Here is a 20,293-nt window from a genome sequence, read left to right as displayed (position 1 = left end):
TCACAAGATGGTCCACTAGACGAGTCACATGATGGTCCACTAGACGAGTCACAAGATGGTTCCCAAGATGAATCACAAGATGGTCCACTAGACGAGTCACAAGATGGTTCCCAAGATGAATCACAAGACGGTTCCCAAGATGAATCACATGATGGTCCATGGGGCGAGTCACGGGACGCGCCCGGCCCCCCCGGCTCCCCCGGCTCGCAGGTCTCCAACGACGGCAACGTCATCGAGCTCGAGGCCCAGGGCATCGTCATCTGCCACCCCCAGACAGGCGTGCCCACCCACTCCATCTGGACCGTGCGCCCCTTCGTGCCCCTCCAGCTCGCGCTCTCCATCCCCGCGGCCTTGACGGACTTGCTCGGCTTTGGCGCCGAGATCTTCGAGGGCTACCTCGCCAGCGTGCGTGAGGCCGGCATCATCGACGAGCGCGCCGTGCCGCCGCCCAAGCTGCTCTTGTGCCGCATCTGCGAGACCAGCTTCCCCGCGTGGTTCATCGAGAAACACAGCGAGCTGTGCTTGCTCGAGCACAAGGTCGAGGAGGAGGTGCAGTTCTGCCACGACGCCATTGCGGAGCAGCGCGAGCTCGTTGTGCGGCTTGCGGCCGCGCTGCTGCCGGGGCGGCCGCTCGAGTACAGGGACATGCCGCTCGCGCCGCCGCAGCCTGAGCCGTCCGGCGACGGCCGGGCGGGGGCAGGCGATGATCTTGGGTCCCGGCTTTCGGGCGATGATCTTGGGTCTCGGCTTTCCGGCAATGTCCTGGCCCGTCTCTCCGGAAACGACCTGGCCCGTCTCTCCGGCAATGTCCTGGATTCTCTCTCCGGAAATGTCCAGACATCTCTTTCCGGCAATGACCAGGCCCCGCTCCTCCAGAAATTGGTCGACTTCTGCGACGACGCGCTCCTCATCAACGCGGCGGAGCGCCAGGAAGCCACCGGCGCGTTTGCCTTCTCGCCCAACACCGAACGCGCGCTCCAGCTCGTCCGCACGTGGCCGCCGCTCGACTCCCCCGACCCGGCGCTCCAGGCCATGGTGGCCGACACGCGCGCCTTGGTCGCCGAGAAGGCCGACAAAATGGCCCGCCTCCTCAGCCTTCTCCAGTACTCCGAGAAAATCAAGCAGGAGGTCGACGACTTGGTGGTACAGGCCGTGGCCGACACCGTGGCCTTGATCCGTGAGAAGACGCGCCAGCACGAAAGCGACTTCCTGGCCCTGCGCCGCCGCGCGCTGCCCCTGCCGAAGGGCTCGCCCGCCAGCTCGCCCGCCCCGCCGGGCTGCCTGCCCCGGCCCCTGCAAACCATCCACTCGCCGCAGCCCTCGCGGGTCCGCAGCCCGACGCGGAGCCTCTTGGGCGACGACTTCGCCTCCGCGCGCCGCCTCCAGAGCTTCACGCCCCAGGACCTCTTGGCGGGCTCGCCCTCCTTGATCGACAGCCGCACGTCCATCTCGCCCAACACCTCCTTGTCCAAGCTCCCCGCAAAGGACCTCGCCCGCGCGATGGACGCCATGGACTTGTCTCTGGACTCGCTCGACGCCTCCCCGCTGCACTCGGCCATCCCGTCCCCGAGACTCCACCTATCGCCGGCGCCCTACGTGGAGAAGCCCGGCCTCTCGGGCCTCCAGCGGAACACCACGGCAAGGTGCAACCAACACACGCCGCCGCGGCCCCTGAGCGGCGACTACAGCCTGGCGCACAAGAAAATGGGCAACCGCGCCCGCTCGTCCTCCAACTTGCTGCTCCCTCCCCTGTCGAAGTCAGACATGTCGCCGCACATCGCCACGGTGCCCATGGCGCCACCCAGCTCCTCAAATACACCCACCTCGGCCCCCCGGGGCTCCTTCTCCTCGCCTCGCCCGCCGCTCTCGCCCTTGCTTGTCTCGCAACCCGCCAGCCAAAAGGCTGCGACCGGGGGCATCAGGGACTACGAGATCTTGAAAGCAATCAGCAAGGGCGCCTACGGCTCCGTGTTCTTGGCAAAGCGCAGGTTGACCGGAGACTATGTGGCCATCAAGTGCTTGAAGAAGGGGGACATGATTGCGAAGAACCAGGTCTTGAATGTCCGCGCAGAACGAGCGGTCATGATGAAGCAAACCGACTCTCCGTATGTCGCCCAGCTCCATTGCAGCTTTCAGAGCAAGGACTACCTCTATCTTGTCATGGAGTATTTGAATGGCGGCGACTGCGCCACTCTCTTGAAAATGCTAGGGACGCTCGGAGACAAGTGGGCCAAGCGATACATCGCGGAAGTGATAGTGGGTGTTGAGGATTTGCACCAGAGGGATATTATTCACCGTGACTTGAAGCCCGACAATCTCTTGATTGATAGCCACGGCCATTTGAAATTGACCGATTTCGGCCTTTCCAGAATCGGTGTTCTTGGGCGCCACACTTATCGCCACAGGAAGAGCAGCGCCTCTGAACACGGCATCGAGCTCTTCAGAAGAAGCATCAACAACAACTCATTGTCCCAGAGTCCTTTGGTGAATAGCATCGCTGTGGAGTCCCCTGACTTGATCCCAAACACACACAAACGAAACCTGTCTGTGACGCCTTTCTCCTTGTCCCCTGCCACTGACCAGCACAAGTTCAATCTTGGCCCACACGGCCACCTGACATCCATTTCATCGTATGACTCGGCAATTCCAGCCATACCAAACACGAAGAAGAAATCCATTTCCCACTTCAGAGCTTCCAGCAACCGTTCTGGATCAGCAAGCAGCAGCATCGACTCGCCCAATCTTAGACCAGTCAACGGAATGCCCCCTTCAGAGTCATCTTTTGCATTGCTCGATGATGGATGCGAGTTTCTGATGAGTCCTTCTCAAAACGAGGAGTCCATCAATTCGTTCACATTGTTCGATCCTACTAAAGCGTCTGATAAAGTCAAAAAATTCGTTGGCACCCCTGATTATTTGGCCCCTGAAACCATCAAAGGAGAAATTCAGGGCGAATATTCAGACTGGTGGTCAATCGGGTGTATCTTGTTTGAGTTTGTGTACGGTTATCCGCCATTCCATGCCAGCACACCTGAAAAAGTTTTTCAAAATATTTTGAGCGGCGAAATTGACTGGCCTGCGTTGTCCGAGGAAGAGGATCTAGAGCTATGTGCGCCTGAAGCGAAAGATTTGATACGTGGGTTGCTCACTTTGGATTACGAGCATAGACTTGGCTATAATGGCGCTGAGGAGATCATGGAACATCCCTACTTCAAAGACATAGATTGGAACAATTTGTACCTGGAAACTCCGGACTCTTTCATTCCGATTCTAGATGGCCCAGAGTCAACAGAATACTTTGACTTGCGCGGTGCTGATATTTCACAATTCCCCCAAGACGACCCTGATTACACAGAAATAGAGCCGCTACGGACTGATCTGAATTCAGACAGTGGATCTCCAGGCACTTATCTATCAATGCCAAGTACTCCAACATCAGTCAAAAGGGAAAGACGCGGAAGCAAACTTGCGGACACAAGTGAGTTTGGGTCATTCAATTTCAGAAACTTGAACGTACTAGAAAAAGCCAACAAGGATGTGATAAACCGGCTAAAGTCGGAACACCTAGAACACAGGTCAAGCATTTCTTCATCCTCGTCCGAGTCGTTTACGCCCGGGCATAATAAATCGCGTGGTCTGTCTATATCCTCGAATATTGTCAACCTCGGAAGTCCATTTAAACGACCAGTTTCACCTGCTCCCATTGCTAATGTTCCGCTTTCGCCAGGAAAGGAGAAATTTCCTACACGCCTGGGAAGCAAAAAGTGGGACAGTACTACTACTGTTTCCACTGCAAGTACTGGTCGCTCACTTTCGCTGGCACGTTCTTTTTCAAGACAAGTTATACTGAGAACTGCCGATGATTTGGCTTACTCCCCATCTAGCTCTGACAACGAGGAGAACGCTACATCATTATACAGGGCTCACAACCGGAAAGAAAGCTTGCGTCGTATGGATAGCTCTGCAAGCGGTTCTTCTCATGGCACACAAGGAACCCATTCTCCCCAGAAGGAACACGCCACTTTTGTGGCGCACGACGAATTAGACGTGCTATATTGTGAACCAATTCCAATTGTTCGCCACACTGTCTCGAAGCTAATGGAAAAACAGGGCTGTATTGTTCTACCAATAGCCGATGGAGAGGACCTCATACGACGTGCTACAAGCAAAGTCAAATTTGACTTAATATTCACCGCATTGCGGTTGGCTAAAATTGAGGCTGCGGACGCCGTTCGCTTAATTAAGTGCACCAGCGGGGTTAATGCCAACACCCCCATCATAGCGATCACAGGTTTTGCTAAGGAGGCTCTAGACCTGGGTATATTTGACGATGTGCTCGAAAAGCCCGTGGATGGCTCAATGATACAAAGCCTTATCCACAAGTTTCAATTACAGAACGTTGCAGTCGAGTCTGATCCCGAGGATTAATTGGACTTCACCTCTTCAAGACTTAATTCCAGTTTTTGGGACTCAGCTTCATTGGTTGTGGAGACATTTGTCTTTTGAGCAGTTTCCACTGGGGGTACCTCGGATGACTCAGAATCACCCAGCACCCCTACTGTGGGTGTTTGCTCGGCCGTAGAAAGATCCACAGCCATTCTTTCCGCTGAGGACGCGAGCTTGGCCTTTTTGGAAATGTGCTCAGCAGTCTGAGGTGCGGCGTCTGTTTTCAAATGCTCGGGGATGTCACTTCTTAAGTAGTTGTGTGTGTACCACCTCAATTGCTCGATACTTTCCAAAATATCAGATCTAGCAGTGTGTGCGCCCTTCTTCTTGGGGTACATCTTCATGAGCTGGGGATTGTGACGATAGCCTACCTCCATGATGGAGGACACGTCAACCAAACGGTAGTGCAAGTGGTCAATAACTCGCGGGAACTCCTTCATCATGAAGAACTTATCCATGTGCACCGAGTTGCCCGCCAAAAGAGAAGTCCGAGGTTCACTGATGTATGTCTGGATGTATTCCAAAAGCTCCTGCTCCACTTTAGCCAAAGTCTGCAGAGGGTTGGCCAAGACTTTGGCAGTGAGGCCCGACTGACCATGGTGAGTCACACACCATTCGTTCATGTTGTCCAAAACTTTCTTTGGAACATACACGGTACTCTCATAACCCTTTTCGTCAACGATGTTCAAATTGCCGTCGGTGATGATGCAGCAGATCTCGATGATGTGATCCTTGGAGATATCGAGACCCGTCATTTCGCAGTCAATCCAGACCAAAGGCTTGAATATGGAGCCACTGTATTTGCGCTTTGTGGGCTTCACGCTCTGTAAGGGAGCAAGTGACGGTTTTTTGAAGAGGCGGCTCACTAAAGAGGAAAACATACTTTCTGCCAGCTATAATCTGGGGAATATGGATGAATCACCGAGTGTTCCCCATGTCTATCGAGATGAGGTGCGCAGACTCCGGCACACTGTGTGTTTTGAAGTTGAAACTTGTTATGCGGATGCAGGTTCTATGTGAAGAGGCATCAATATGAGGTATGTTTCTTGTGTCTTTCCAGTCTGTTAGAAAATGGGAATCAGAGATACAATGCCAGATTCTGGAAAGGAAGGCTTTTCCAACCTCGCCCAACCATTTTTCTGATTTAGACTCTTGTGACAAAGGGGAAGCGTCGGAGTCATGCCTATGTGCAGACCCCTCTCAGAGTTGAAAGAGGGAATATTGGCTTCAAGTTCAGAGAAGCATGCCCTATGACTCCAAATTCTAATCTAGAGTCCCAGTCAAGAGGCATGTTTTTGGATTGTGCTAACAGGAAAATTCGACGGCGCATAAGACGATGATGCCTGGATTCTAGAGATTCTAGGAATTTCCCTTCGGACTTCCTGATCGCCCCAAGTCCGCAATATGGGCGGGACCGAACCATTTTGATTCTGCCCGCATCGTCCCTACCCCGACGCCAGATACCTCCATCTTCAACCAAAAAAGAAAAAAAAAACATACCAGATGTTGTTTTTCTCTACCAGACCTACGCTTCCCTATCTTGAGAGGTGAAAACCTGCGATCGACCTTTTCGGGCCGTGTCCTGCGCTGTGTCGCGGCCCAGCACCGGCCAATATGCAAGTGCCATGTGTCTTTCGAACCCAGTTCAAACCACATCTTCAAAATGGCAGGCATGATCAAAAGAGACAGGGCGTATTTTTGGTATTTTGTACTCCACATCCCGATCACGATATTGATTGACTCGTGTCTCGTGATCCCGAGAGAACATCGGCATTGGGTGCAGGCGTGGATGGTGGATTTCCATGTGAGGCTGAATAAGGATTTTCTCTTGCAGAACCCTCCGCTCTGGCTCCAGGTGTTTGGAGTCTTTGAATTATTTTTCCAGCTCCCGGTGTTCTTCTTGGCGGCCTACAAGCTCTTCCGCGGGCGCAGGAAAATCCACGTGATGTTGGTTCTTTACGGTTTCAATGCTTCGTTCACCACTTTGGTTTGTTTGGTGTATGTGTTGAAAACAGCGCTGAACCACGGTCTCACTGACGGCGAGAAGTGGAAGTTGTTTGCGTTGTACCTCCCTTACTTGCTTATCCCAGCGTTCATGATGGCCGACTCCGGGTCCAGGCTATTGCTGTGGATGACACGTCTCCACAAGTTGGAGGCGAAACGGCGCGTCGAAAAGACGCAAACGAAAAAGGTGAGAAAGCCCATGCCGCGTGCACATTGAGCACGCCAGACCTACGAGTTTGTTATTCAGATTTATATTGGGCGTATGTATCGTAGCTACGGCTGAGAGGCCACACAGGCCGCTGGAACCCCGGCACGAGATGCATCTACTCGTATTGGGCAAGCAATTTGTTGACCAACTCGATGTACTGGGCCTCGGCGTCGGCTTGCGAAGTGCCCTTCAAGTCCTCCCAGGCTTGCCACTTGTACTTGCCCTTCAAGTCGAACATGCCCGGCTTGGCCGTGGTGTTGTCGCCAACAGTGGCTTGCTTGTACAAACCGTACAAGCTCAACAATTCGTCATCGGAAGGGCGTTTGGTCAAGGCGTTGACGGCTTCGGCCTGCTTTGTTAGTAGGCCATGTGGCCAAAACGCCCCCAGATGCCGCCAAAACGCCGAACATGCGTCGAGAGATGCATATCTGGGGAATTGGGTGCAGGGGCGTGGTTACAGGCTACGTACTTTGGCGGTGAATTCGGTGGAAACCATTTTTTGCGGGAAAGAGTGTGGTGGGGGAAACGTGTGGAAATGTTGGCCCAGCAAAATAGAACGGTTGGAGCCCGCGTCACGTGACGCGTCGCACGGGCGTCTGTGCGGGGTCGATGTGGGACCAGAGTGTGTGGAGCTGGCTGATTTGAATGATCTTCTTCTGAGGAATGGCGGGACTGTCGAAGTTTATTATGGATTTGGGCCCTGTGGTCTGGCTCAAGTGACAGACAATGTTGAACTGGACAGAACGGGCACACGGCACGTGACCGCGGGGTCATTGGCCAAGGAAAAGTACCATTTGACAGCAGTTTCTGGGCCCGTAAGCAGGAAAACTGCGGCCTACTGCTGGCTGAGATGGTGACCCCCTAAGTCCGTTTGGCCGGGGGTGCCCGGACGGCCGGACCGCTGTCCAGTCACGTGCACCAAGTCACGTGCACCCGATCACGCGACACGCACTTGGCATTGGTGCGTGATCGGTGGCGAATTAGAAAGATAAGTCCGAACAGGAAAGCTTATTCCGTGTTTGTTCGAGTGTCCGGGGCGTCTCAGGTGCCATTTCAGGATTTCTGGGGCGCCTGCTTTTGTGGGCTGCCGTTGCACCTCTAAGTTCTCCTGTACCCTGGATTTCCCTGTTTTGTATTTGCTTGCATCCTTGGGTTTGTTTGTGCCGTTTGTGCCGCTAGTGCCTCTGGATTTGCTAGTGCCTCTGGATTTGCTAGTGCCTCTGGAGTAGTTGGTTACTCTGGATTCCCACTCTATCTCCATGTCTATAGTTTGCCGAATATCCCAATTTCCCAAGCCGACATCCCAAGTATATTTCGGACAAAACAGCCCCATCAATCCAGTGCGGAACCTGCTTGATGATTGTGCTCATCTAAATTACTGGTTCAAGCTCTGCTGCTTGCTGATCATAAACCACGGGCAAGGACATGAAAGTGACCCCGGCAAATGCCCGATTGGGAAAAACACCGGCAGGAAGACCCGAAGAGACGCCGCCCGTGCCGCCGCAGACTGCACACAGGGCCATGCCCAGCCGCTTGCTTCGTAAGCGCACTTAGTCACAATAGGACCTGTATACAGGCGGCTGCTCGGTTCTGCACTTCATCCGGCTCCGTTCTTGGCTTCTCAATGTGCTTTGTAAGCTGCGGCTGAGATGACCAGCTGCGAAACCTGGTATAAAGCCACCACGTCTGTCTAGTGACATGGCGGAATATCACTTTTAAGCTAATATTTTTTCATCTCAAAGACATTAATTGACGCTTGCCCAAACGTCTTCTGTGCCAGCTGTCTTCCTCGGTGCTTACTGCGTCCGGCCTGAAGTGCATATCTTTTAATATTATCTCGGGCAGATCATAAACACCAGTTTGCCCTGTCCCTGGATTTCTTCTCCAAACACAGACCCGCCACCTTTTCTGTTTTTCTGTCGAAAAGAAAAACACAAACACCCACAAAATGCCTGAAAGTGCCACGACCTGGAGCACCGATTTCGATCCTGTTCTCAACCAGGTGTTTTACATCAATAACCAGGATGGTTCTGTCTCGTTCGATCTGCCATGCGAGGTGGTCATCACTCCCAAGCGCCATTCTGGCAAAGGCTTCTTTTCCAAACTCTCGTCCAAATTGTCGCTCATCAGACCCAAGTCTCCGACCCAAAGGTCGTATCCATGTCCTTTCAGTGACGTGAATTCGAAACCGTTGGGCGGGTCGCCCAGATCCAGCGGCTCGAGTTTCGGGAGTCTCGTGGCCCGTGCAGTTGCCAGCTCCCCGGCAGCACGTCGATTATCGCTGGAAATGGACTCTTATTCCTTGGCGCCGGCACCCGCGTATTCTTCGGACATTGGCACGGTGCCCAGAAACGCATATATGATGGAGAGGGCATTCGACCTCAGCCAGCACGACGATGTGTTTTCGGTGATATCTGATGAGTCCATCCATTCCTTCCACCACGAGCTCCCCAGATCGGAAATATATTATGACACCGAGAACTCGGTGTATGTCGACGAGCTCTCATTGTCACCGGTCGACATGGAGCGGGAACGATATGAGGTTCGCCAGCAAATATTGAGGGAGCTTTATTAAAGCCCACGGCTCGGGAACTCTGCCACTGGCCACGCCCATCACCGGTTGATGGTTCAATTCTCTGTGCATATTTCCATTCCGGCAGTTATTTATTAGATAGACAACAACCGCCACTTTTTCCGGCATGTGCAGTTTTCCCCAGCAATATATTTTTCAGGTACAAGAGACGTAGAAGCCATCCAGTACATTTTTGTATCCGGTCGCCCACTCGGCGCCATGTCCCTCACAAGCGTGGGGAGAAGTCGATGTCCACTTGGGCAATGAGCTTGTCAAAGTTCCCCAAGACTCTATACTTGGATGAGGCGATCTTCGCCTCCTGCTCACTTTTCTCGGCAATCCTGGACTCGAAGTTAGCCTGCGCGTCCTGCAAGGCCTTCTGGTTTTCCTCGTTGACCAATTCCTGGTAGAAGATCCTCGTGGTGGTCTTCAATCTGGAGAACGGGTCGCCGTCGGACAAGTCAGTGGTTTTCCGCAAAAACGAGGACTTGACCTCTGCCTTACGGATGTTGGTCTGGTTGAGCTTCCTGTTGCGCTCGTTGACCTTCGACATGCTGGTGGACGAGCTCTGGGAGCTTCTGGCGTTATCCTTGTACAAGACCTGCTCCAACGTGTTCAATTGGGCAGTGAGCTCTTTGACACGCGCTGTGTTGTTCTCCTGCCGGGCCACCTTCAACTCATCCAAGACCTTGGACTTCTGGTACACAGCGTCGTAGGCAGTGATTCCCTTCAGCAACTTCTGCCTGCGCGAGACCATCTCGTCGATGTCTTTATTAGAAAGCCCGCTGTTCATCAAACGGTGCAACTGCTCGGCCTTCTCGTTGACATCGTCCACGTAGGGCACCTCCTCGTTGAGCTTGGCCAACTCCGCCGCGTAGCGCGCGAACTCATCGGGCGTGATGTCCGCGTCGCTGAACACAGAGAGCGGGAACTCCTTCTTCTGCGCGTTGTTCTGGCTCACGAGAAGATACATGTCCGTCTTCCCGTCGCCCATGCGGTACTGCTTGTGCGGGTGCAACACGACCTCCTCGATCTGTACCGCGCGGTACATGGGCTGGCGCGTGCGGCGGTCCACGCCCACGTTGATCTTGCCGAAGGTGTGCGCCACGGCCTCGGCGAATTCCTTGTAGTAAAGAAACTTGCCGAGGAAGCTGCGCCCGACGCGGATCTTGTTGATGTCGGCCGCCGTTGCCCGGACGTACGTGCGAGGCCGGTGCTGCAGCGCCCCGGCGCCCCACACCACACCGTCCGCGGCGTCGGCGGAAGCGTCGGAAAAGCCCGCATCCTGCTCGGAATCATCCTCCGCGCCCGCGTCGTCATCGTCCTCGTAGTCGTCTTCACGGCGCCGGGTACGCTGCTCACGCTGCTTGCGCAACTCGCTGAGCGTGTCTGTTTTCGCCGTGGGCACGCCCGTCTTGCGGCTCAGCGCCCGCGTCTTTGGCTCCACGCCCTGCGTCTTCTGCTGGCGCATGCGCTGCTGCAAGTAGGTTTTCTCCGTGTACCGGTCCATCTCCTGCGAGCGCTCGAAAAGCGCCTGTTCACGCTCGACCTCGTCCATGGCAAGAAGCCGCGCACGGTCCGCCTCGTCCCGGTACTTGCCTTCCAAGGGATATGGGTTGGCAAGCGGCGCGCCCTCGTCACTCGAGTCGGCGCCGTTTTGCGCCGTGTCTTCGGCGCCGCGGCTGCCGAACTCGACGTCCACCTCGGGGTCGAACTCGCCGTCTTCCGCGCTGTCCTCCGCGCTGTGTTCTGCGCTACTGTCGCCGGCGGGCCGAGGTTTCTTGCGGCTGCCCAGATCGCGCCGCGTACGCTTTGAAGGGACGTCCAGCACTTCGTGCTCGGACCCGGAGTCGGCGCCTGCGAGCGCCAACAAGTCGTCGTCTAGATCAGACATGTGTGTGTGTGGTGTTGTCGCTGGAAAAGATGGAAGAAGAGAAAGTAGGGCGGCAGTTGACAGTGGAAGGACGAGTGCGCACACCCGTACACCGGAGCTGGTGGCTAATGAGTGGTGTCTTCGCGTCTGTCTTTTTTGCTGATATCTTGGGTTTGTGTTTCTGCCGTTTACTCTTGCCGATGTTTTTGCGGTGAGCTTCGGTTGATTTGCTGTAGTGTTTTGGTGGTGCTGACAAAATTGACCAGCCACATTCTGAAAGAAGGGCAGGGGGACGCACCCGTACACCGGGGCTGGCGGCTAATGAACTGACTAGTATCTCTTAGTTCCTTTTGTTGGCCGTCTTGGATTTGTGTTAGTTTTTGAGTAATTACTGTCATTCTGACAGCTGTATGGCTGTGGTCTGAGCCTCTCTATCGTGTGTGTGTTTTGTGTTTTGTTGGTGCTGTAATTGACCCTGTGGTACTAAGCAGGGGTATATTAGAGATCCTGGTGTGTGCGCATATTGTCGTATATTTAGTAGTGTTACTAGATGCTGCTCTGCTTATACTTCATTTTGATTATGGGTTTTGGATTCAGAGGACCGCACTGAATGTTGTTTTTTTATGATTTTTGATGGGACTGTTTTGTGGGTGTTCTGATATGCTAGTTGACCTGTCGCTTTCCAGAAGGCGGGGCGCGCACCCGTACACCAATGTATTTTGACGGCTGTTCATGTCACTTCGGAGGTGTTGGTGGGTGGTAGACTTTTATTTGCATATGTTTGGTTTTGATATGATATCTTGTGCTTCAAAGATTGAGTAAGTTGTTGAAATCGCTTTCATCTTTTGGGTTTCAATTTTCCTCATTTTCACTCGACTGCCTGTCCGATTCACACTTTGGGCGATATTGAGCTTCAATGGTTTGCTTTTTTATGCCATCTTAGGATCCTCTCAGGACGCCTCATCTAAGGTTTAGCAGACACCTTAACTTGTCAAAAGACTGGAATAACAAAAGTGCAGATTACGGTGCAAAACTATAAGCAGATTATGACTATCCACGGCCTGAGTCTGGTATTTCCACAGACGAATGTCGGAAAGCACATTATTATAATCATATATGCTTTGTGATAGCGCACACACCCTTTTATTTCGATCTTTAGATAAAAAAAGTAGCTAATCTCATTCTCCTCGAAACAAAGTGCATGTGTTGGAAGGTAATTTGTGGGGTTTTGACATACGGTGCATGATGGCCCAAGTGCAAATTATCTCCAGCCACAGTTGCAAAACAGCCCGCCAGGCTGAATTTATGATACTCGATTTATATTTTCTGAAATATATTTGCCAAGTGCATATACAAGACACAACTTGAGAATACTTCATAACTGACGGGCGGTTTTTTGGTGGCAAGTTTCAACTTCACAAATAAAAATACTAAGTACTTTATCCTTTTTGTTGCTTGCTGGACTACCTCCGGTCATTTTAAATGTTGACAGATTACCTGAATGCGGCGATCAATTGAGAAGTCACTACTTTCACGGTTTATATGTCTCACCTAATTTTATGTAACGAGACGTATTCAGTGACGTCAAGGAAAGTATTTTTTCAGCAATCAGCTTGTTTCAGGCAGAGATCCTTGCTATTCGAGTTCTCCGCAATGTGCCAGAAGTAGGGCTTTACAGAAACATTCTTGATTGATCACATGCGTATCAATCCAGTTCTTACATGTGAAAGCACCTTTAATGGCGCTTTATCGGGGTAGTGAGTCGAGGCGTTGAATTAAAATTTATCGATTCGACTATTTATAGATAAGTAGACAGCAATCGAGATACAACATGAAAAAATAGCATTTTATATATCTCTTTGTAAGTCAAGCTCAGCATGCAGTAAAATTGGTTTTCGAAGAAAAAAAAGAAAGCTAATCACCAGCTTTTGCAAGTAGAAGGCCTGTAGCGGAAGGTGACAACCCACCGAGCAGAATGCGGAAATAATGTAGTTTCTTGATCCCAAAGGAAATGAAGGCTATTTCTTGATGTGATTCGAGAAAGCAAGCAGTGCGACATTTTCGAAAAGCTCACATGGATTTGCAAACCCTCGGAAATGCGAGACGCGCAATTTTTGCAGCCTGTGGCAAATGGGTGCAAAATTCCAGATTTATATTTCATGTCACAGATTTGGCCATCGGTGTATGCCGCAGATATACACAGTCTTTATACTGGAAAAAATATCCGGGAAGTTTATGGCAAAAAAAGAACTTTGGCTGTGTTTCTTTATTGATACTCATGAAAGAAACAAATAAATACCACAATTTGGCCTTTTCCGAACATGTTGTAATCGTTTTTTACTTTCTGAGGAGCATGATCGCGATGCTCACATCTGTATGATATGTCAGGATTCTCGGTATTGAAGTTTTACGTTTCTACTTTCGAAACTCTTCAGTGAAATTACGACCAGAGAACGAAGGGATAATTTTCCGAGTAAAGTTTTATATCAGACCAGTGATGTGTGGGATTATTGCAAGCTTCCTGGAATGATATGAATTCACAATGGTACCCCTGGCTAAAGGAAAGAAATGAAAAAGGACGGAATAAGTTTCTTAATACTGAAGAATAACTACGCTGTTATGTTGGTCTTGAGATACTCGCAGAAGAGCCGAAAACAAGACAATGAGCGGACGTGATATTTAAGCCCCTGTGATGGCGAGGGAAAAGATGTCGGCCATCTTTTGAAAAAAGCATTCGTTCCAAAAATACCATGGTATCCACCCGCAGAATGAGCCAAACCTTTGTTTTCTACAGCGCAGTCAGTGTTATTCCGTTTGTCTTGTGACGGCGAGTTCCGACTTCGTTTTTTAGACTTGTTGCTACACGTATATGAGATTCGACACCAAGGCCCCCAAGGTTCTTTGCGCAAGTAGACATATTAATGTGATCAAAATTCAAATCAGCCGCCAAAAAGACAGCGACAATGATTGAGCAACGCTGCTGTCTAACTTGAGCGATCAGTCTATGTCAAGTTGTCGTTGCAGGTTACGGGGAGTTTCTGAAAACCTGGCTCACAGACTTTACAAACACATGATTTTTCAAACAATGAACAAAATGTGAGAGTTGAAATAGGTGTTTCCGTCGAAAGTTGGCATCCAATTCCCTGAAACCCCTATTAGCAAGCCCTTCAAAGAGGTGAACAAATATTGCAGATTATCCAGGCACTCCAGATATCGCAGGATGTCTCATGGACAGATGTTTCGGCATCTCCGATACTTATGATCGGCACGAATATGCCAGATGTTCTGCACATACTTTCTGCAAGCCAAGGGCTATTGACAGACTGGACGTCGGTTCGCTTCGACTAGTAAATCAGGAGACTTTTGAAACAGCCGAAACGTCCGCCCACTTTTCAAACACTCGGTGCCATCGGCGCATCGAAGAGTTTACCGGCAGCACTCCGCCTAGACACGTGGCGAGGCAGTATACTACGAAAAACGCATGCTACGGATCGGCACAAAAAGTATCGGTTGATGTGTATTATGACATAATAACAGACGGAATGGGAGACACGCGATATGGCACGTGCACGCCCCAGACAGCGCTAGATGTACAGGTGAAGAGAAGGGGAGACGCCAAGACGCAAGCTTAACGCAATCTTCTGGCCTCACGCTCAGACTCCATCAAGCACAAGATGTCGTTTTCTCTGACTGGGCCCTTGACGTTTCTGACGATGGTTCTGGAGGCGTCCTCCAAGAACTCAACTCTGACTTGGGTGACACCACCTCTGGAGCCGGTTCTGCCCAAAACCTTGATAACCTTAGCAAGAGTAACTGGAGTCTTAGTGTCCTGAAAAGCTGTTAGTATTCTGTATGGCGAAGGCAGGGGCCACGGCTGACCAAAGCGGGAGTAGAAAATGCCTTTTGAGATTCAGGCTGTGATTCTCATGTGTGGAGAATTTGACGGTGCGGTTTTGGCACTTCCAGCCGGCGTCTTTGGGTTTCTTGATTATCACCACACATTCTATGGAATGGAGCATCTCTGATATGAGATGCAATAATCAACCAGACATCGTGACTGGCGGAATAAACGGATGCCGTTTTCAGTTCAAGGCGCCCACGTGGTTAGCCGTTGGCAGGCAATGTTTCCAAATGGATACATACCATTTTAATTTGTTGTACGATGAAGTAAGAAATTCAGGAAGGGAAAATTTTTTCTCAGTGAAAAACTCGCAGTCGCGGGCGGGACTTGGGCGCGCGCACGACCAAAAGACTGGATTTTTTTCGCGAGCAGAAAGGACGTGCGCGTACCGGCGGATCACGTGCCGCGCCCCTTGGGCGGAACGGGCCCGGCGGCTAGTTGACACCAGACATGTGTTGTAATATTAATTCCGGGCCAATTGCCCTCGTTGTCAAGGTCTGAGGCGATGAAGTGAATTAATTTTTTTACCGCTGAATTATTTGGTTGGCGGATCTAGCGGACTGGCGTGCTGGCCCTTTTAAAAAGAAACAGCAGTCAACTAGAAACAGGTTTCAACTCGGAACAGTCAACCGGAAAAATAAGTCAAGTAGGGACAAAATTCAAGTAAAAACTCAATTCAACTAGGATCCGGATCAACCAAAACAGAGGCCAACGAGTCTAATCATGAACGGAAAACAGCGAAGAACAGAATTCAAAAAGGAACAAATTTCAAGTAGGAGCAGAATCCAATTATAAACGGTAATAACCAGAAACAGGATTCATAAGAGTCAGAACCCAATTAATAATAAGCAACTGCAGCTAGAACCTCAGCAGAGATCTCGAGCTTTCATGTGGCCTGAAGATCCTTGGGCCTGGTGCAGTCTTTTTGGCTCAAAAAAAAAAAAAGCCGCCTCAGTATTAGAGCAATAATCTGACCGAAAACGGAAAGCCACATGGCAACTAAGAGCAATGTCTTTTCACCAGGCTTTTTTTGTTAACTTGATGGTCTCTGTCAAGTTTGACTGGTCACATACTTTCCGCGGTTCTATGGTATATTGGCCTTGGAGTATGGCTCTATGAGACATTTGCGCGCTGGCTGCAAAATCCACTTTCTGCTGACAGAGGAAACCTGGAGATTACCACGTGACTGGAATATACCCCATTAGTGTGCTGGAGCACACGGTGCACGGAATTGGCAATGTTCGCGGGTCCTGACGAATTGGTTTCTTAAAATTGGTAATCTCGAGATTTTGGTCTGGCATGTATGCAAAACGTTGTCTAAGACTTTATCTGCCAGCCAGACCATTTGGCCGCCGGGAATCATAGGGAAGACCTAAATTCAGCTGAAGTAAGCTTTTCAGAATATTCAGAAACAAAGAACGCCTTTCGTCAAAGACTATCGAGGCGCCGGTTTGACTAAATCGTCGTGACAGGCCTCAACATGAAGACAGGCCCGGTGCAGGAGAATACTCCACATATTGCCGTGACGCGGCGTGGATGCAGTACGACAGCTGGCCTTCCGGGCGAACGCATGATTGCCTTCTGCGGGTTGTATGATCAAGCCTGTCGGTCCGTTTGACAGTGGCAACGCATCGGCCGAATAGCGCAGGACCCGAAAGTCCACCATAAATTATTTGCACTATTGCCTAGTCCAGAAATCTCCGAAAATAGTGGAGTGTCGAGAAAACGAGGAGCATACATCAGGTCCACTTTTCCATTCCTAGATTTGACTATTGGTTCCTTCTTATCCTTTTCTTATCTGCCACTGCACCTTCTTTTGGACAGGCTACAAAAGTGGTACCGCATAGTCCAAAAAACGTCTACCTAGCGTCGCCTCCAAGCTTCCCAAGTTTCTCGCTGGTTTAAGACTTCTTCTTTATCTATTGCAAACCACCGGAGGTCGATATCACCATGTCTGTTTCGGAACTGCAGAATTCGGACTCGCCTTCGCAAACCTCCAAGCCTAACAACGAGTTTCTGGACGGGCGAAAAATCCCCCCTTACGCCTGGAAAAAGTCCATTCTGGACTGGTGGAGCCACTCGTGGAGCAAGACCTATTCCGACAGCAACATCGAAACCAGGCTCCTTTCGTTCTTGCCATTCTTCCCAAAGCCCGACGGTCTGCGCAAGGCCCAACTTATTGATACTGATGTCGGAGGCGGGAATTTCATCCACGAATTCTACATTGAAAACACGGCTGCCCCAGATCCTAGTCATGGCTCATCGGCACTCGCGGCAAGCCCCGTCAAAGACATTGTTCTTATCCACGGGTATGCGGCATCGCTCGGTCTCTTTTTCGATAATTTCGACCGGTTGTCGTCGATTCCCGGCGTGCGCATACATGCAATCGACATGCTTGGGTTCGGCTTCTCGTCGAGACCGGATTACCCCAAATACAAAAATGACACTGTTGCCCAAGTCCAGCAAAACGAGGACTGGTTCATCGACTCGATCGAGGAGTGGCGCAAGCGCCGTGGGATCGAGAAGTTCGTGCTCATCGGCCATTCTTTTGGCGGCTACCTCAGCTGTGCCTATGCAATGAAGTACAACCAGAAGCGGATCGACGAAAACAAGCAAAGCTTGATAGACAAATTGATTCTTCTCAGTCCCGTGGGTGTTGAGCGCCACGCAAACTCTCTCTTGAAGGACAAGTTCGAGTCTGCCCATCAGGTGTCGTTTTCCGAGCGGGCTGCCGAGAATTTGGAGGAGCCCGAAGTGGAAATCTCCCGTGAAATCACAAGCAACCAAGAAGACATTATCGCCGGCTCGGACCACTCGAGCAGCGAGACTCTTGCGAACGCAGAACCCAACGGCTCGCCCAAGGCTGTGGATCCCGAGAAGTCCAAGTCCTTGCGCCAGAAAATCATTCCTTGGCTCTGGGAGAAACACGCGTCGCCTTTTGCCATTGTACGCAGATGCGGGCCCATCCGGTCGAAAATGATCTCCCGATGGACCACGCACCGGTTTTCGCATGTTTACTACACCAACCCGGAGAAATTCCAGGGCATCCACGACTATTTCTATCGAGTGTTCAACGGGGCAGGGAGCGGCGAGTACGCCATCACGCGGATTTTAGCTTACGGAGCCCTTGCCAGGCTACCCTTGCTTGACCGGTGCCCCGAAAAATTTGTGCAGATGGACCTCCCCACTTTGTGGCTCTACGGAGACAAGGACTGGATGAACAGAGACGCAGGCAAGGAGATGGTGAAGGAAATCAACGGCCTTTGCGAGTCTAAGGGTAGGCCCGAGCTCGCCAAGTTCGGCGTGATCAGCAATGCCGGCCACCACTTGTACTTGGATAACCCAGACGAATTTGCCGACACGATTTTCGGCTTTTTGGACAAAAGCGAGGGCTGAGAACTGGGGGCCCGCGTCCCGTACATACTCGATAGAAGAGATACAGAGAAGGCACGAATGTGTATGTTGCGTGTACATTGTATTTCCATTGATCCCGTGTCCTGCTACTGAATGCTGTTCGCGGCCACTGAGCAGATGAATTAGAAAGAGCATAGATCAGAAAGATAGATCAGAAAGAGAATATATCGGAAAAAGCATAGATCAGAAAGAGCATGTAGATCACACGAGCATATATCAGAAAGATGATCAGAAAGATAGATTAGAAAGATAGATCAGAGAAATAGATCAGAAAGAGCATAGATCAAAAAGATAGATCAGAAAGAGCATTTATCAGACAGATGATCAGAAAGAGCATTTATCAGACAGATGATCAGAAAGAGCATTAATCAGAAAGATGATCAGAAAGAGCATTAATTAGAAAGATGATCAGAAAGAGCATTAATCAGAAAGAGAGATCAGAAAGAGCATTGATCAAAAAGATGACCAGAGAGAGCATTTATCAGAAAGATGATCAGAAAGAGCACTAATCAGAAAGAGAGATCAGAAAGAGCATAGATAAACACGAGCATAGATCAACACGAGCATAGATCAGAAAGAGAATTTATCAGAAAGAGAGATCAGAAACAGCATATATCAGAAAGATGACCAGAAAGATAGATTAGAAAGATAGATCAGAGAAATAGATCAGAAAGAGCATAGATCAGACAGATGATCAGAAAGAGCATTAAACAGACAGATGATCAGAAAGAGCATATATCAGAAAGATAGATCAGAAAGAGCATTAATCAGAAAGAGAGATAAGAAAGATAGATCAGAAAGATAGATCAGAAAGATAGATAAGAAAGATAGATCAGAAAGAGCATATATCAGAAAGATAGATCAGAAAGAGAATATATCGGAAAAGGCATAGATCAGAAAGAGCATGTAGATCAACACGAGCATGTAGATCACACGAGCATGTAAATCAGAAAGATAGATCAGAAAGATAAATCAAAAAGAGCATTCATCAGACAGATGATCAGAAAGAGCATATATCAGGAAGAGAATTAATCAGAAAGAGAGATCAGAAAGAGCATATATCAGAAAGATGGCCAGAAAGAGCATATATCACACGAGCAAAGAGATCAACGTCACAGGCTTTGTCGGTAGACAGCGGTTTTTTGCACCCAGAGATCCCATAACACTACGGGCCCTGGATCGTGGCCTGGAAGCCGACCCGCAAAGGTGGCCGTAGCGGAACATTCAAACCAAAACGAATATACGAGACCAACTGGAAAAAAAGACCGGGAACGACCAGGCTCGAGTTTCTCTAGTCAGCGATGCCAGGATGCGACTGCAGAACTCCTTTGCAAGAGCAAGTCGAAAACCCGAAGATAGCTGCGACCAAGAAAGGCAAGAAACGCCGGAAACGAAAAACAAAGAACCATCCGGTCCCGTGCCAAAATCCCCAAAGAATCCGAAAATGGCAGCGGGCCGATGGGGCGTGCGCTGCACAAACGACGACAAGAGGAACTTCTCGCGAGATCTCAGACCAACCCCAGATACGGAACATAGCACGTAGACATGTCCAGTGAAGACTCCTTGGTCCAGCGTTTCAAGCGCGTGGGCTTGGGCGAGAAAAAGGCCGTGGAAATCACGAAGAACAAGAAGGTGTGCCAGGCGTTCGTATCGATCCTCGACGAGGCCGGCGTGGACTCTTCTGCCGCTGACGAGAAAACGCTCAATTTGTTGCAGGGCTTGGCGGTGGAAAGCAAGGCGTTCCAGGGCGACGAGGGGCTTGCCAAGAGGCCGTTGGTCACGCGGGCCGTTGTGGACGGGCGGTTGAAAACGCCTTTGCAGCTTTCCGAGGCCGTGAAATACGTCCTTTCCCAGGGCGCCGGGGCCACGGACGAG

At 50.6% G+C, this 20,293-nt stretch overlaps 8 protein-coding genes across 8 annotated transcripts in view; 4 read left to right on the top strand and 4 right to left on the bottom strand.

The window, feature by feature from the left end:
• RIM15 (protein kinase) overlaps positions 1-4,735 on the top strand; it is a 5,763-nt gene extending 1,028 nt beyond the window's left edge. The window contains exon 3 of the mRNA XM_018854954.1: positions 5-4,735. Coding sequence (XP_018711195.1) covers positions 5-4,428 — 4,424 coding nt within the window. The 3' untranslated portion in view covers positions 4,429-4,735. The remainder of the gene's footprint in view (positions 1-4) is intronic.
• REX2 (Rex2p) lies at positions 4,689-5,279 on the bottom strand (the record flags this gene model as incomplete). The annotated part of the gene is made up of 1 exon (XM_018855035.1): positions 4,689-5,279. A coding segment is annotated over one exon (591 nt), but the record flags the coding sequence as incomplete, so codon positions are not given.
• Positions 5,280-6,118: 839 nt separating this feature from the next.
• On the top strand, positions 6,119-6,667 carry METBIDRAFT_44141 (uncharacterized protein; the record flags this gene model as incomplete). Its single annotated transcript, XM_018857747.1, has 1 exon — positions 6,119-6,667. One exon carries the CDS (start codon positions 6,119-6,121, stop codon positions 6,665-6,667), a length of 549 nt encoding a protein of 182 aa, XP_018711193.1.
• ACB1 (long-chain fatty acid transporter) lies at positions 6,601-7,237 on the bottom strand. The gene is made up of 2 exons (XM_018858398.1): positions 7,128-7,237; positions 6,601-7,007 (listed from the first exon to the last, which is right to left on the bottom strand). Exons 1-2 carry the CDS (start codon positions 7,152-7,154, stop codon positions 6,774-6,776), a joined length of 261 nt encoding a protein of 86 aa, XP_018711192.1. The 5' UTR covers positions 7,155-7,237; the 3' UTR covers positions 6,601-6,773.
• A 1,062-nt stretch (positions 7,238-8,299) lies between these two features.
• Positions 8,300-9,345, top strand: METBIDRAFT_202821 (uncharacterized protein). The gene has a single exon (XM_018854955.1). The coding sequence runs from the start codon at positions 8,607-8,609 to the stop codon at positions 9,231-9,233; it is 627 nt and encodes a 208-aa protein (XP_018711191.1). The 5' UTR covers positions 8,300-8,606; the 3' UTR covers positions 9,234-9,345.
• Positions 9,346-9,456: 111 nt separating this feature from the next.
• Positions 9,457-11,124, bottom strand: RTF1 (Rtf1p; the record flags this gene model as incomplete). The annotated part of the gene is made up of 2 exons (XM_018857683.1): positions 9,457-10,979; positions 11,040-11,124. The coding sequence occupies 2 exons, from the start codon at positions 11,122-11,124 to the stop codon at positions 9,457-9,459; spliced, it is 1,608 nt and encodes a 535-aa protein (XP_018711190.1).
• Positions 11,125-14,731: 3,607 nt separating this feature from the next.
• On the bottom strand, positions 14,732-14,935 carry RPS28B (40S ribosomal protein eS28; the record flags this gene model as incomplete). The annotated part of the gene is made up of 1 exon (XM_018857779.1): positions 14,732-14,935. A coding segment is annotated over one exon (204 nt), but the record flags the coding sequence as incomplete, so codon positions are not given.
• A 2,019-nt stretch (positions 14,936-16,954) lies between these two features.
• On the top strand, positions 16,955-18,400 carry METBIDRAFT_43564 (uncharacterized protein; the record flags this gene model as incomplete). The annotated part of the gene is made up of 1 exon (XM_018857674.1): positions 16,955-18,400. The coding sequence occupies one exon, from the start codon at positions 16,955-16,957 to the stop codon at positions 18,398-18,400; it is 1,446 nt and encodes a 481-aa protein (XP_018711188.1).
• Between the last annotated feature and the right edge of the window lie 1,893 nt (positions 18,401-20,293).

Source organism: Metschnikowia bicuspidata (genome assembly GCF_001664035.1).
Source record: "Metschnikowia bicuspidata var. bicuspidata NRRL YB-4993 chromosome Unknown METBIscaffold_4, whole genome shotgun sequence".
NCBI lineage: Eukaryota > Fungi > Ascomycota > Pichiomycetes > Serinales > Metschnikowiaceae > Metschnikowia > Metschnikowia bicuspidata.
Note: the sequence above shows the minus strand (reverse complement) of the source record. Positions and strands in the feature narration are given on the sequence as shown.